Consider the following 16,084-nt stretch of genomic DNA (forward strand, 5'->3'; position numbering starts at 1 on the left):
AGTAGTTTATTGGATCTATTAGTCTAGGTCTATGCATGCTTTAGACATCCTTTCATCAGCCAGTCTCTGGGTCTGCTGGTTAATTTTTTGTTGAAAGATATTTTTATTTTCTTTTTTAAAAAACACTGTAAAGGAAAAAAAAAACAGACTAATTTAGGGAGAAATAAGGATTGTCTCCTATTTTCCAGGAAGAAAAGAGTGTGGAAGATCACATCATCAAGTGTCAGTAGTCCTTTAAAATTCAGTGCATTTTTGGCTGATTATTACCTACAGGACATACATGAACTGTCTCTCCTCTGCCTTGCTGATGGTGGACAGTGTCTGTGCTATGATTTTCTTCCTTCCAGGTGTTTCAAAGTTTCTTATGTTCCTACCTTCAAGCTCTGATCTGTAGCCATAGATCTGACCAATTCCATTATAATTTCAAATGTGATTTTGCAGAAGTGGATCTTAATCTTGAAAACTGTCACAAGGAAGGCAAAATGTAAATAAGTCAGCAGGCAATCTTTTCAAGTTCCATCCCAAGAGTGCCAGTGACTTGAAGGTCTAGCTTGAGTTGCAAATCCCCATGAGATATCAACATAGCTTTTATCACCACAGCATGAACCAGGTTAAACTGGGCAACTGTAGTGGGGGAGAAAACACACCAAGAAAGATGTCAAGCATTGCAGCCAGTGGCACTAGGCAGTGTGGCAGCCTGGACATATTTCTCATCCTGATAATGGGATGCTGAAACTCTTTAGGAAGTGCTCGAGTGTGAGATGCCCTGTCTCTGTGCTAAGCCTGCAACCCCCTAACATCTCTCCTCTTTATGAAACATCACCTACTTGGGCTCTGCAAACACAAGGGACTGATTTCTGGTAATGCACCTTGAGCCTTGGCATGAGGAAAGGCAGCGCAGGAGCTACCAAACTCTGGGTTTCAATTGAAGGCATGTGTTCAAGCATAGAGATGGTAGACTCTGCCTCTTGGGGAGCTCAGGTCATTACTGTGTTGTATTTTTTCCTGTTTTCTACTGTAGATAAATGCAGTAGCTTCTGTAGAGGTGTAATCATCCCTGCAGCTTGACATACCTTGCAACTCTGAACCTTGCTTATTGGCCTGTGGTCACCTCAGAGCTAGTGAGTGTTTAAAGATAACTGGTTGCTCAGTGACTCCAGACTGTAGTATCAAGGCACTGTGTGATTATGCTTGTATTGATAATAGTGAAAAATAATGAGCACAATTTGCCCTGGACTTCCTGCAGCTGTTTGTGGAGCTTCATTTGTGGACCGTGCTTTGCAAAACCTGAGGCAGACTGCAAAGTGGTATTTAGAGATGTCTGACAGTGTTAGGAGTACAAATGATCTTGACAGAACTAGTGTGGCCTTATTCCTCATAGCTGTGAGCATAATGACACTCATTACCTATTCCCCACCCTGCTCCAGCAGCAATAACAGCTTCTTTCTGCAACAGATCAATTGTTCCTCACCACTGGTTTGCCCCCTTCCAGCTTTGCTGCAAATGCTGTGAACACCTGCAGTATTGCTCTCTCCTTCCTTAGAACTTTTTTCTGCATCTGATTATTGAATGAGAACAAAGATGCTAGGATTGTTTATGAGCAGTCATCCCTGGCCCTTCGTCTTGTGTAATTTGCAGTTGAGAGATCTGTTTACAAGTGATAGCATCTCTCAGCATGCTCATCATCATCATGTGCATCATCTGAGTGGATGTGTGTCTCTGTGTTCAAAGGCGTGACAGAAACTGGTTACTAAAACTACAGATGCTATCAAGACTTAGCAACTGTAGGACGATTCTGAGAACTAAGAGCAAGTCAAAGAGAAAAAATGTAGATTCTGAAGCAATAGAAACCATTGATCTGCTCCCTTTCTGGAATATACCATATTTTATTTGGTGTTTAAAGCAATAGATGATGGAAAGGAAAAAAAGCAAAATAGTGAGTTTTGGTTTAAGCTGGGTGGTTTGGCAGCAGTCAAATGCAGAATTCATCTAGAACAGTGTTTGTCTAAATTGAGGGGGGGAAAGGGAGTGCAGGAGGGGGTCATTTGTCTTTTGGGTTGTGTGTATTACAGGCACAGAGTTCCCTGCATAAGGGAGCTTGTCTAGGTACTGGCTGAGTGGTTTTAATCTTGGCAGCATGTTGTGTAATGCACTACAGCCAGCTGAATTCTATTGTTGTTGCACTGTTCGGCCACAATTAGACCCAGAGGGACATAGGGGTACAACCTGTATTTGGGAGAAGTTATGCTGTGGTAATAAAATTAAGAACATTAGAATATTTTAATAATATTCCCAAAAGATAAATAAATAGGAATGATTTAGAGAATTAATTTGTCTTCCCAGAAACCAGTAGATAAAAATCTGTGAAACAAGATAAAAGGAAATGAATAACTGCAAGCTGAAGCACTGAAGATTTGTCATAGACTAAGGCCTGGTTAAGTGATAGAAATCAGAATTTTGGTAAATGATTGCTCTAAAAGCAGAGAGCTGAAAGCTGTAACATCTATTGTTCAGTGCCACCTAATATGTCATTCCAGAAATGAACTAGTCAAAACTGCTTTGTTCAAGTAAGAATCTATTTACAGACCTGAGACACAGCAAATGGATTTGACCACAGTGAGGTATGAATAACACTGGCACATTTAACTTTTTGGAAAGACAGGAAAAGGAAAAGTAAAGTAGGAAAGTATTGTCCGTGTCTTGTATCAAAGGTATCCCTTGGTGGGTCGGGGGGGGGGAGGAGAGGTGTGCTAGAGAGCTCTTCTGATCAGGGATCATGCAGATGTGGATGTAGTTTGCACACAGGTTACTCAGGTCAGGCTTTTTTTGTTTTCTGGCATGTTGTAATTCCTGGGAGACTGCTATTTATTGATGTTGTAATTGTGTTTTTTTCCATTCCTTTGGTTTTAGAAAGGAGGTTTTAAAGAACAGCTTGAATTAAACCTACCAGATTCTACTTTTTTATGTAAGTGCTCACAAGGCTATCCAAGAAGTGGGACATTCACAGCTGTATTATTCTCTTCATAAACAATTCAGAAATTGTCTGGGAAGCTCTCCTGGACATAGAGCGGCAGGTTAAAACACATGGTTACAATTTTGACTCCTTTGCTAAACTTGAAGTATTGTGCAGGCAGGTATGGAGACCATGGGGGAAAGGGGAGAAAGAATTACTGGAAGAAAGCATGATGCTGCAGCATTTTGGTTATAGATAGATAGATAGACAGACAGACAGATACAAAGAAGACATTTTTGAGCTGTAGTTTCTTCTCCTATTTTCAGATTTAATGTAAGGAAAAATTAATCTTGTAAGGGCAGACTAGAATTCAGTCTTTTCTGCTTTCATACAAATGCCTAAACTTTCAAGCTTTTATGTGCCCTGTCACCACTAAATGGACAGCACTTTTTGCTCATCTCTAGAGTATAACATTTTTGTTCACCTTTCCATGGATGACACAAGTTGTGAAGAGGTGAATGAAAAATAAAATAGAATCTGACAAGAAGCAAATCTTTCTGTCTTAGCAGCATTCAGTCTTTACCTGTAGAGGAGATAAATACCTTAGTCCCAAAAGTGTTGCAAAATCTGGCTAAAAAATGCCTGAAAACACATCCTTTCCTCACATGCACATTTTTCACCTATTTAAAATGGTAACATTCTGAAGTTGTGCGCAAATGTGTAGGAATGGAAGACAGCAGGAGATAAATTTCGTATCACCTGTATGCCTGCAGAAATGAAGACATTAGCAGAATGACACCTAAATACTGCAGCACAAAGTTCTTAAAGGGACATGAGAGCTAGGGCCCAGTAAAGATGAGCCGGGAGTTTTAGCTGCAAAAGCTCTGCAGTGAAAGGCATGTCCTTGCTGTATCATTTCTCAAACTTCTTCACCCAATACATATAAGAAATTGGGAATAAACCTGGAGCTTTGGATGGCTCTTGACAACTGAAATGTGCCCAGTGCCCAGCTGCAGAGGCCCTGCTTCTGGTGGGTGCTGGGTGTCTGAGCAAAGTGACATCTCATCCACCTTCTCCCATCACAGAACACATATCATGGGAGGGAAAGAAGATGAGGGAGACAGACTCTTTTCAGTTGTTGCCACTGTCAGGGTGAAAGGCAGTGGGCACAAATTAAACCACATGAAATTCCATCTGAGCACAGACAAAATATTTTATAACGTGAAGATCATCCAACACTGGAAAAGGGTGCCCAGAGAGATAGAAGGGTCTCCTTTTGTGATGGCCCTTAGCAATCATCTTTAGGTGATTCCTCTGAGCCAGGAATTGGACTAGACAGTCTCCAGCAATGCATTCCCAGCTCGCTGCACTGTGATGCTGTGTGGTCATATCGTGCTGCAGAAAGAGATGGGCAAAAGAATGCCTCATCTCAGGTACTGTACAATGCCAGGCAGCGTGCAATAGTTTGCTCATTCAAATTGTTAAAATTTTTGCAGAGGTAAGTATGTTCAGACTTTATCTGTGAAGTTTTTAATTTAGGAGTGCCATGTTTTTGATCTTACAGGAATATTCTCTTATCTAGCTGCTTTTTTTGGGTTAAGCCTGTGAGTTCAGCATCATGTAGCAGCTGTCTTCTTAAGCCACTTCCCCATGAACTGTAAGTGCTCATTTGGTCCCGTAGTTAAAAAATTGTATAAAGCTATGGAATGGTGTCATATTTTGAGTCAGCATTGAAAATTAGTTTGTTATTTTGAGCACATGTACATGTTCAATTAGTTCCTATTGCTCTGACCCACCCTTTGTGGCCAAAGAAGCAACTTTCAGTCAAGTTCTTTGTCATGGAAGCATATTGCAAAACAATCACATGATTTGGAACCCTTGTTCAGTTCTACTCAGCACTTAGTAATCCCAGCAGTCTCCAGCTTTCTTTTAGAGTCTGAATAGGCTATTTGCTTTCATATTTGACAAACGGTAAGGTGAGGCTTCATATGAACAAAGTATATTGCCTGTTTTGTCTTCATCGAGATGATAGAATTGAGGTAATAATCTTATAATTTTTTCCTTGTAAGTTCAGTGAAACATCCCATAAAAGCAAACAGCTTTTTCATATATATTCATATAAGAAAAGGACCTATGAGCCAGTTCAACAGTCCCATGTTGAAACCAGCATGGCACAGAAAACAGATGAAAAAAAATCAACACAGGGACCATATTTTCTCTGTTATGCAAATCCTATAGATGACTGGTTTCTTTGCAAACACCAAATATGATTTTGAGATTATTTTACAGAATAGAGTTGAGTTCCAAGTGGTCTTATGTCAATAAAAGTATATTTCATTTCTTTTCATCCCTTCCTGATGGCTTAATCAAGATAATTTTTTTTTCTTCACTTGGGAAAGGAGTCCTATTTGCCTTGATACAAGCTAGCTCATGGTAATTGGCAGCCAGCTACAGAAGGCTAAATTCACACAATTTGTCTCTTCTGCCATAATCTATTTCACAACCCAAAATAAGGAATGTAAAGCAAAATACTAAGAACATTAAAGCATATAAAGTACTAGGTACTTAGGTTACTTCCCTGGTGTCATTAGGATTACTAACTACACCTAGCTTCTTGTTGATACGGCCACTCTGATGCTTTTCAGGAAAAGTGAAGGAACTAACAGTTTTCACCTTCACACAGAAAGAGATGCATTCTCATTCTTTCAAAAACGATGTGCCATTTTGCTGTCTGCTGGAAAACAATAAGCAGAGAAGCATATTTTTAAAACATGCAAAAGACAAATGAAACAATGTGTTCTGATCAATTCTTTATTTTCAACATCAAATACATTGATAAAAATCTTGCACCAATCAGGTAGCCTACCAGATTTTTTATTTAGACTGTTTTAGAACTTTTTTAGGTGCAAAACAAAGACAAAAATACCTCACCAAAACCAAAGACATCAATAATTTCATATGCATCAGTGAAAGAACAGAATACTTTGACAAATACATTATGACAGCTGAGCCTATGCCAAAGAAAGGACTTTGCATTGACAGACTAAATAGTGCACACAAAAGCACTGGTTTCATAATACATACAATAAGGTAATACATAAAGTGGCTTGATAATGCAAGTCTCGTGACCAGCAGTCTATCCCTTCCTTTTTCAATGGGCACTTTCTGAAGAAACAGACTTCTAATTGTAGGCACACACAGGATTACAGAGCTTACTAATTTGCAAGATGGCAGCATGTAATTTTTTTTAAATTTTTGTTTATTTATTTAGGCACATTTGAATGCAAAAGAATTTAATTTCTTTTTAACACAGTGCAAAACCAAATACCCTTTATGGGCAACAATCACCTTGAAAACAACTTTCAGGATATAAGGCTACCTACATTTGAAGGATGAAAGGGAACTGTGAGTAGAAAGGATAGGACATTAATATTGGGAAAACATTCCTTTTAAACTCTCAGATCAATTTGAGATTAGGCTACAGGTGCAGGTGACAGCAAAGACTGGTTTGTATTATGATACCATCATTACCATCCCCCTTCTATTACACGTGTTGATGTCCTCTCTGTAAAGCCGTACCACGGTTGTAAAACATCCATCTCTTTATTCGAAGTGAGAAATGCACTTCACGCACGTTCAGCTGAGAATGCCTTATATACAAAATCCCAATATCTGTAGGTTGAGTTGCACTCTAATTTTAATTTTTTAGGATACTATATACACAAGAGGGTCTTGCCATGTTCTTACCTAAGCCTGTAATAAGACTAAAGACCTACTGAGGCAGAATTTTTACTTTGTTGGTAGTTTGCTTATTTTTAAACATTTGGCACAGCTCTTAAGGAATCAGTTGGCATCAACTGAAATGGACAGAGGCTCCAATACAAACCCTGGCTCTTGTGAAGGGGATGGTTTGAGGGGTTTTTGTTTTCTTTTTTTCAGCTTAGGGTCCAGTGATCTGGTGACATCCTTGCAATATCCTTGGGAGCTCAGTTCCAATTATTTCTTTAATGACATTTTTAAACCCCTCAGTGTAGAGAAGGAGAAAAATCATCAAGTGACGTCACTGAAATATAATAGTAGATTTACCACAACACACACCAAGAAACTTCCATTAAACTATTTTACCCCAGTACAAATCTTAGTACCCTAACTGGGAGTTTTACCTGAGACAAAGTCTGCAACATTGAGAGAGACATGGCTCAAACCACTATAAACCAGAGTAGCTTTCACATATTCAAACACCACGTATTCTGACACCACTAAGTGCTACACATCTCCCTGTCTCCTCTTCTACCTCCCAAGCTTTTTGCAATACTTCAGTAACAACCATGTTCTCAAGCAAAGCAAATTCATCTGGTCTATTTATGTTTGCCTTGTGCTGGTATTACATTGCCTATGTTTCTAGAGGGTTTTTTTTGGTTTTTGATGCTTTTGTTTTTTTAAAAAAATCCATGTATAAACGTTACAAAATAATTATTTTGTTAGCTGTCCAGAGACATCACTATGAATGTTTTGGTAAAAGCATAATTAGCTGCCTTGAAATTTTTTCTTTCAATTTTTTTTTTACATGCTATATATTTTTATGTAATATCCAGCACCAGATATTCAGGTAGTACTGGTTTGTCAGCTGCATATATAAAGTATATATGTATATATATATACACACAGAAAATAGCATCTTGTGAAATAACAATTACCAATAGTCAGGCACAATTTTTTGCATACACGAGAGCATAATTCAGAATTACATATGAAAAAAGTTGCTATTTTTGTATCGTAGACTTCATTTAATCAATTGAATAGCTACATTCATCTGTCTGATATGGGGCCATCTTTATAGATAACTCTGGGAAGGTTACTATATGCATTAAAGTGCTGCTTCAATTAAAATTTCATTAAAATGTTAACAAAGTGACATGGATCTTAAATCTGCCCCGAGGTAAATTAATGTATTACTGGGAATCACTCTTACTCTTTCTAGGTTGCCCTTCACTGTTGTCACCACAAACATGGGAGGACTGGTTGAAAGCTAAATTGCTTCCTTGCAAGGGCTGAGCCTAGGAAAGCATTCATAATTATTGCAAGCTGACTGATATTATTCTATATATTCCAAGACACATTCTGCCTGCTGCATACCACTTCAAATCATGCTTTTCCATCTTCACTGGGAAAACCTGCTGAGTGTAAAGGTCCTTGCCCTATATAGGTACGATCCAAATCTGACCCTCTGTTGTGAATTGCTCTCCATTAACTACCCTTTATCCTCTAGGTCAAATTTACACTTGAATCGATGTAATTGACCTGTTCAGGGATGTAGGAAGGGAGGCATTCATTTAAACCAATTTGCCTTCCAGCTTGTGATCTTGATCTTTGTGTTCTGTCCTAGAGTACACCAAGTTGCATGTACAGTATTTAAAGAGCAGCTCTAATGCACACTGGGCTACAAGTGAATGATGATGGTGTAAGCAAGATAATTTAACTACAGGGACTCCTGTTCTCCATTCAGATCTTATCCTGCACTCATTTCAGTGAACTCATGGTTTTTCTAACATATCTGAAAAACAGCTACTAAAAAAACCCAAAATGTCCATTTTCTTTCATGACATTTAGGAGCCCTCAAAAAGCCCTTAGGTACCAAATCAGCATGCGTGCGCACACACACACACACACACACACACACACATGCTTTTACTGAATACACAAAAAGACAAAACCTTCAGCACATTCAGAAGAAAAATGACACTACAATATGCATCAAGAAAAGGCCTATGAGCTTACGGTGATTGCTTCACATGTTTAGGCTCGAACAGTTTTCGAGGAATCTTCTCAAACATAGGTAGCATCTAGCTTTAGACTTTCAAACTGCTCATATACTCAGATATGTACATGAAACTATTATAGACACCATTATGTACATTCACTAAAGAATTGAATTCCTTGACTTGAAGCACAAACCCGTCCTATGCCTTGCTGCCTTCACAATTGCAGTGAAATTTGATCTCACTGTACACAGGCTATGCCTGCATGACAGGGAGCGTAATTAGACATAGGCACTCCTGTATGGCATTACTTGCACTCTTTCCTATGTTTAGTTTCTACAGGATATTCCAATCAACATAAAGGTTTCAACTACAGTAAAAGAAGCATCCCTGAACCCTTTCACTAGCACTGTGGCCAGCTGCTATGGAGCAGCCTACACTCATGCTAGGAAGCATCCTCACTGGCAGGGTGGTTGCTTCCAACCAGCTATTGGAATAGTCCCTGGTCCGTGCTAACTCCCAATCTGCACCTGTCAACCAGAAGTGCAGATAGCACAGGCAAAGTTTATCATTAGATTAGTAAAATATCCCTGGCATATGTAATAATCTCATTCCAGTACCCAGCAAAGTTCCCTGACGTTTAATTTTCTAGCATAGAGGCAGTCAAACAGCAGCACCAACTCCTACTTTGGATAGCATATCGTGTATTTCTTCAGTCTCTTTCATGTCTTGTTGAAACTCTTGACGTCAGTGGACCTTTTGTAGATTTACAGTTGGTCTGAAGAATCAGACTGATCCTTATGAATATCCTTAGGAGCTACAGACATGCATGGAGAAAGATAGGTTTATCCTTCTGGACATGCAGTCCCAGAGTCTACACCATGTCTGAGGCTCATTGCCCAGTTTTGGTGTCACAGGTGGGCCGGCTCTTAACAGCGATTTTGAAACATACCACAAGAGCCAAAGAAAGCCAAGGCAAGGAAAATCCTGCTGCTCTGACTGTGATGCCAGCCCTCCCACACACAGCTAGACCACACTCTGCTGAGTGGGATGGGACCATCCCACCCTTCTGTGCCAGTCTCGCACTGGTGTCCTAACCCCTTGCTTTGTAGCACAACAAAGCATGGGACAGGGGGAGGGATTTTTTGTAAATAGTGCTGGATCCTGTATGTGTGTGAAGACCTTTCTTTAAGACCTGATGATTTTTGTAATCATCTGGTCTGATTCAACAGTATTTCTCTATGTTATCACTTTTTGCCATGTTGCCCTGCATTTACACTCTTGGGCAACAGAACAATTTAGCTTTCTAGGATCAGACAAGATAGCATGCATGCAAAGCAATTCATCTAGAGGATATGATAAGGGTACCTAAAAGTTTGGTCAGAATGAGCTTGAGAGGGAGTTTTCTGGTGATGTAAGCCAGCGAGGTAAAACAGTGTGATTCTCAGACAGCCGTTTCTTTATACTGTAGGAAGAAAAGAGGCAGGAATCTTAACTAGACTACCAAGGCAGTCCCTCGCAGTGCAGCTTCACTATGGCACGCTAAGATGCCAGTCAACATTCTGTTTACACTGCCCAAGAAGTCATCCAGAATCTCTACCAAACTGCTTCAAAGTTTCAAGCAAGTAAAGCATTAAGGGAGCTCAGGATTTTGGGTGGATATTAACAAAGACTATCACTCATGAAGATACCAATATGCCTGGGTGGTATGGCCTATCAATTTATAGTAAGATGAATGTATGGTTTAGATTAGGACTTAGTTACCCAAATAACATGCAAAATTAAATAAAAACACTGCAAATTTTAAATCAAGTTAGCCTGACAATCCTTGCTGGCTGTCCATGGCAATGAAATGTCTTCTGTTTAGGATAAGCAATCAATTTAGGCAAGCGCTTGACAAACACTCATATGGAAAATGCTGGTGTCTGTTGTCACTGGAGTGTTTTCAAAGGTGGCACTATAGATGAAATGAAGCATGAGCTAGTACACTGCTGGGTTTCTCATACCATCGTATATGCTGACTTCTGTTTATATCGTATTCTGCATATTCTCCTCTTCTTTGCTGTTTACATAAAAAGACTGTAAGGAATGAGATGAAGCTGATGCCGCTGTCAGCTGACTTCGGTTCTCCTCTTCCATGGGTTCAGCACTCCTGGCTGCTGGGGCGTGCAGTCGGTGAGCGTCCAGCATCTCCAGCAAGAGATCGTAGAGTGGAACTACATTCTTACACTTCATATTGTACAGGTGCTCCATTCCTTTGTTGCTGTGTGTTGTGAGGAAACAACAGTTACTTTCCAAACATGCTATGGGGAAAAAAAAAGCTACCAGCTAATAGTATTTGCTGGGTTCATATAAACCCTGTTTTGTCCAAAACAACTAACTTAGCAGTACATTTGCTGTACACATCTGCTACAGTATAAGCAGAAGGCAGCACCTGCAAAGAACATTGCAGGCTGCCTGTGGTCAAGGTGCCTTCTAAAGGTTTCTCTTTTGCTCTTCTTTTCCTAAAAAGTAGCCTAGAGCACACAGACTCTTAACTTAGCCACTGTGACTTAAGAGGATGGGATGAATTTTGCCTTTTCCATAATAAAAAAGTATCAGTTTTCTTTCCTGGAAAATAAGCTCAATCAATTTCTTAGCAAAAGCTCACTTATAATAGTACCCGTTCACAAAACTATGAAACAAAAATTAACTGTACTATACATCTAGAATTTCCTTAATTGTAAAAATTCTTCTTAGAGGGGGAAAAAAAAGGATCATTAACACAAGGACAAAGAAACTCTACAAAATGACACAAGTTAAAAAAAACCACATACACACATCCCTTCACTTTTTCCCAAAGATCTGTCTATCAGTCCAGGAGGTAAAATCTGCATGTTTCAGCTTTTCATCAGTAGCTATGATGTGTTGCTCACTCTAATTTAAATTTTATTAGCTGAAATAATGAAAAGTTAAGTCTGTGTAACAATATCTCCTGTGCTTTCATAATTATAAAATCTATAGCATACCTTTGTAGAAATTTATCACGTTAACACTTCATCCATTGAGCAGCTGCCTTAAGAGGTAATTTGGGAGAATCATTTGCTGCAATTACTAACAGTGTGTCAGGCAGCTCACCTCTGATTAGCAAAAGGCATGGTCCTCTAGATTGGAATTTAGTAGCTCTGCATTTATGCTCATCCATACAATTCACATAATGATCCTAATCTCTTTTCTAAAGTGATTGGTAATCACGACACTTGGGAAAAGTGGCTACATAAAAGCGATAGTTTTATTAAATCTTATCTTCTAAGAGACTAAAGTTTGCAGAGCTAGGCTACTTCTACATTAATATTCTACTCAGTACTTTTCAAACACCTGTGTCCGGGTCTGGGGTCCTCACCCTGAGAAAAACTTAGACCTGTTAGAACAGGTTCAGAGCAGGGCCACGAAGATGATCCAAGGGCTGGAGCACCTTTCCTGTGAGAAAGGCTGAGAGAATGTGGGTTGTTCAGCCTGGAGAAGAGAAGGCTCTAAGACCTTCCAGAAGCCTTCCAGTACTTGAAGGGGGCCTCAAAGAGAGCTGGAGAGGAACTTTTCACAAGGGCATGTAGTGACAGGACAAGGGAGGATGGCTTCAAATTGAAAGACAGCAAGTTTAGATTAGGTACTAGGAAGAAATTCTTTACTGAGGGTAGTGCGGCACTAGAACAGGTTGTCCAGAGAAACTGTGGGTCCCCCATCCCTACAAGTGTTCAAGGCCAGGTTGGACTGGGCTCTGAGCAACCTGATCTAAGTGGAAGGCGTCCCTGCCCATATCAGGAGGGTTGGAACTATACGTTCTTTAAGGTCCCTTCCAACCCAGGCCATTCTATGATTCTAAGACACACATAAGATTAAAAGCAGATACTTATTACCCTAAAACTTTTAGCACTATCAAAACAAAAAGCAGAGGAAATGACATCCAGAAGAAACAAATGGGGTAAACATTTTAATGTGGAAAGCTTTTTTTTTTTTTTTCCCCTGTTACAGCCCTTCACACAGTTTCCACTCCCACCCATGAAGGAAAAGTGTGCATGTGCATTTGTGACACCTCTCTTGCATGGGCCCAGCACAGAAGTGCTGACTATGTGCTTGGTCTCACCTCATGTGTCTGATGTGAGAGAGGATGAGGAGGAGCTGAGCCAGTCGTCTGTGTTGCTGCTGCAGAGAAAGGCCTGACTTAGCCATTAAGTGTATCAGAGTGTCTGTGATTTTATCCAGGACACGGTGAATATAGTCCTTCTCTTCCAGAGATTTCAAGGTGCTGGAAAGAAAAGTGTACACACCTAGAGTAGGAGGGAGAAAGAAAACAAACAAACCCCAGACAAAAATTACTTTGGTGGACTCAAGATATGCCTTGTGCTGCCTCTTAAGCTGTGTTAAACCATGGGATCTGACTGTGAGCCAGCTCTCCTGCTTGGAAGCCAGGTCGCTGCTTTGAATGACCCTGGAGCATGGATTTGGTCACTGTGGGCAAAGCAGGAGGAGAAAGACAATGCCTCTTCCCTGCCTGGGTCCCACCAAGGTCTGTAGCAGGTGCTGGGTGACACCTGCAGCTAGACCTACCTGTGGGCTGTGCTCTTCGCTTGGTCACTTGACTCTGAAACCTTGAGGAGATGTTATTCCCCTTGAAAGCTCTGTAATACTTACCAACCCAAGCTTTCAGCAGCTTTTGCCATTTTTCCTGCTGTATAGTATTTGATTTTTAGTGATTTTCTAGTCAATCTAGAACTGAATAAAGTTACCGCGAAGTATGTAAACAAAACCAGGGTTTGTTTATGGACATTTGCCTCAATAAAATCCTCCCAACCAAGCAAGAGCCTGGAAAGGTGTGCTCCTTCACCTGACTCTCCTTTAAAAACTGTGTCCAAATCAACTTGTGCAAATTTAGCTGTCTTGAATTGCTTACTACTGAAAGTGAGCAGCTGGAAGGTTTGGACCAGATAGAAATTTTTCCAGAGGACAAAACACCTTAAAACTCCCCCTCCAACAGCCCCTCTACATCACCTGTGACAGTCTCTAATCCAGGTATAAGAGCTTTTGCCAGTGCTAAATCTTGGGGGCATGGAGCAGCACATCAGCTTTCAAAATGGGAAAGTCTAAACTATTTTGGGCTGTTTTATCTTGATTTTTTTCTGGACAACAACACACAGCCAATGTGAATCAGGTCACAACAACACTGTGCTGCCAAAAGAGAACTGTTGTACTCAGCATCAGTTTTTAAATCTTTTGGACTGAACCAGTAACTCTAAACAGGTCGTATTGCCATAATCCAGTCCTGAGGCACCAGAAGTTTAAGATGTACATACATTAATGCAATCAAACTGGCTTCATGGTCCTGTGTCTATAACAGTCTTGACAAATCCTGTGCTTTGGCCCTTCTGCATCAGTTCATGGAGCCAAGAAGAGATCTGGATTTTGTCTTTGGAAAAAAATGGTTTCTGGAATTATGTTTCATTCTGCTTTTCTTTAAAGCATCATATATAGCAGAATATGGAATTCAATTAGTGTTATTAAAAGACACACAGACACTAGCATGCACACAGACAGACAGACATACATGCTCTAGCTTGTTTGCACTGTTTGCAGCCTTGGGGCCACCACTGGATTTGAAGATAACAATACTTTGCTGTGCATCTAAGCTGGGGAGCTGAGATTTTTTTTAACATCTTCTTGGCCTACCTCACCTCCTCCCATCATCTGGGTATTTGAAGGACTTGACACCTAGAACTACTGTAACCTGCAATTAGCTTTTATGATTTTGGGTCTTCTGTACTAAAAAGAAATGTAAATGTGTTTGTGAATGTGAATGTCTCTGGGAAAAAGTAGTAAGAAACTGCTTTAAAAACCCAAAAGGACAGCTCAAACACAGCACAACCTCTGAAAATCGTCAGTCAGAGTTCTTAATTTTGGTAATCAATATTGCTTCAAATTTGATATAGATAGTATGGTGGCCTCTTTTCTCACAGAGCTTTTCATAACTATTATTATTTTCACTGAAATTAATTCTCAAAACAGAAACTGGTCCTGGGTTTTTCTCAGCTGAACCTTTCTCAGCTGACTCTGAACCACCCTCACATGTGCCCATTGACAATACAAGGCTTGATAGCTTACCAGTAGGGGCAAGATTCTTAAATATTACTGACAAAACACAATCCACTAGAAGGAAATATTAATCTCATAAATGCACCCTCCAGAGCGGTTTAATTCAGCCACAGGAACATATTTACCTATTGTGCTCTTTCAGCAGTACCCCATAACTTCATATTACTGGAACTAGTAAAAGAAAAGAATCTTTTAGGAGGAATTTTTTCTCACCTAGGTCTAGTCTAGAAGCTATTAAAAACTGTAAATCAAAAAAGCACTCCCCAATAACTGTAGAGAATTCAGGCAATTGCCAGTCAGTAACTGCCAAGGGAAATTATGTTAGGTTTTCCTTTCTACACCCTCATGGTGATTGCTCCTGCCCCAGGCCACTGACCAGAGATTTCCCAAAAAGAAATGCTGGCTATCACACACTCATACATATCCAAGCAGAGTTTTCAAAGGAGGATGCAGAAATCTGCCCTAGCAAAGTGAAATTTAACAGTCTCAAAGGCCTTTCCAAGCCTAAATTGAATAGCTACCAGGTTTTTTCCAGCTCTTTCTGTAGGTCAGTATTATGAAACATAACAGGTGCAAGAACAGAGAAAGCACCACCCTACAACCAAGCAAGGCCTGTTGGTCCATGCCCATAACACACACCAGAACACGATCCCTTGGGGACTGCAGTGCTACCATGCCAGCCCTTGGAATACATTGATATAATTTTGTATCTTTCACCATATATAATTATATATTTGTTGCATGTTACTGTAGAAGAGAATGCCCTCAACATCTTTTCTGTCACAATAAACCCCAGTTTAAGTATTTTTAGATTTAGAGTTCAGGCTCACAAAGCAGTACCCAAGGCTCTCCTTCTTCCACTATGCCCCATTGCTCTGAAGCTGTAGCAAGACAGGCTGAGCATATGAGGAAATTTGTCTCCATACCATGCACTCCTGGAATCATCCAGCCCCCAAAATAAAGAAATAAATAAGAAGGACAATTTAACAGGAATTCAAAAACATCAGGAGAAAAGAATAACAAGCTGTCATGTGGAACAATTTATCAGGAGGTCTACAGCATGCTTCACATCAGCCAGATCTTTCCATCTCTATGGACTAACCAGCTAACTAATTAGGTAAATCATCTGCTAAGGCAGATGTGACCTACATCTTCATGTCCAAAATGAAAACCTGTTGCTTTGCCACATAACGCCAACCCTCCTCTCCAATACACTCAAAAAGGAAAACATCTGGCATCATGTTGC

The 16,084-nt window shown here is 40.0% G+C and overlaps 1 protein-coding gene across 1 annotated transcript in view; it reads right to left on the reverse strand.

Moving 5' to 3' along the window:
* Positions 1-5,745: 5,745 nt before the first annotated feature.
* ESR1 (estrogen receptor 1) overlaps positions 5,746-16,084 on the reverse strand; it is a 163,453-nt gene continuing 153,114 nt past the window's right edge. The window contains 3 exon segments of the mRNA XM_010400810.4: positions 5,746-10,761; positions 10,764-10,975; positions 12,836-13,019. Of these exon segments, the coding sequence (XP_010399112.2) occupies positions 10,670-10,761; positions 10,764-10,975; positions 12,836-13,019 (488 nt within the window). The 3' untranslated portion in view covers positions 5,746-10,669.

Source organism: Corvus cornix, chromosome 3 (genome assembly GCF_000738735.6).
Source record: "Corvus cornix cornix isolate S_Up_H32 chromosome 3, ASM73873v5, whole genome shotgun sequence".
Taxonomy (NCBI): Eukaryota; Metazoa; Chordata; class Aves; order Passeriformes; family Corvidae; genus Corvus; species Corvus cornix.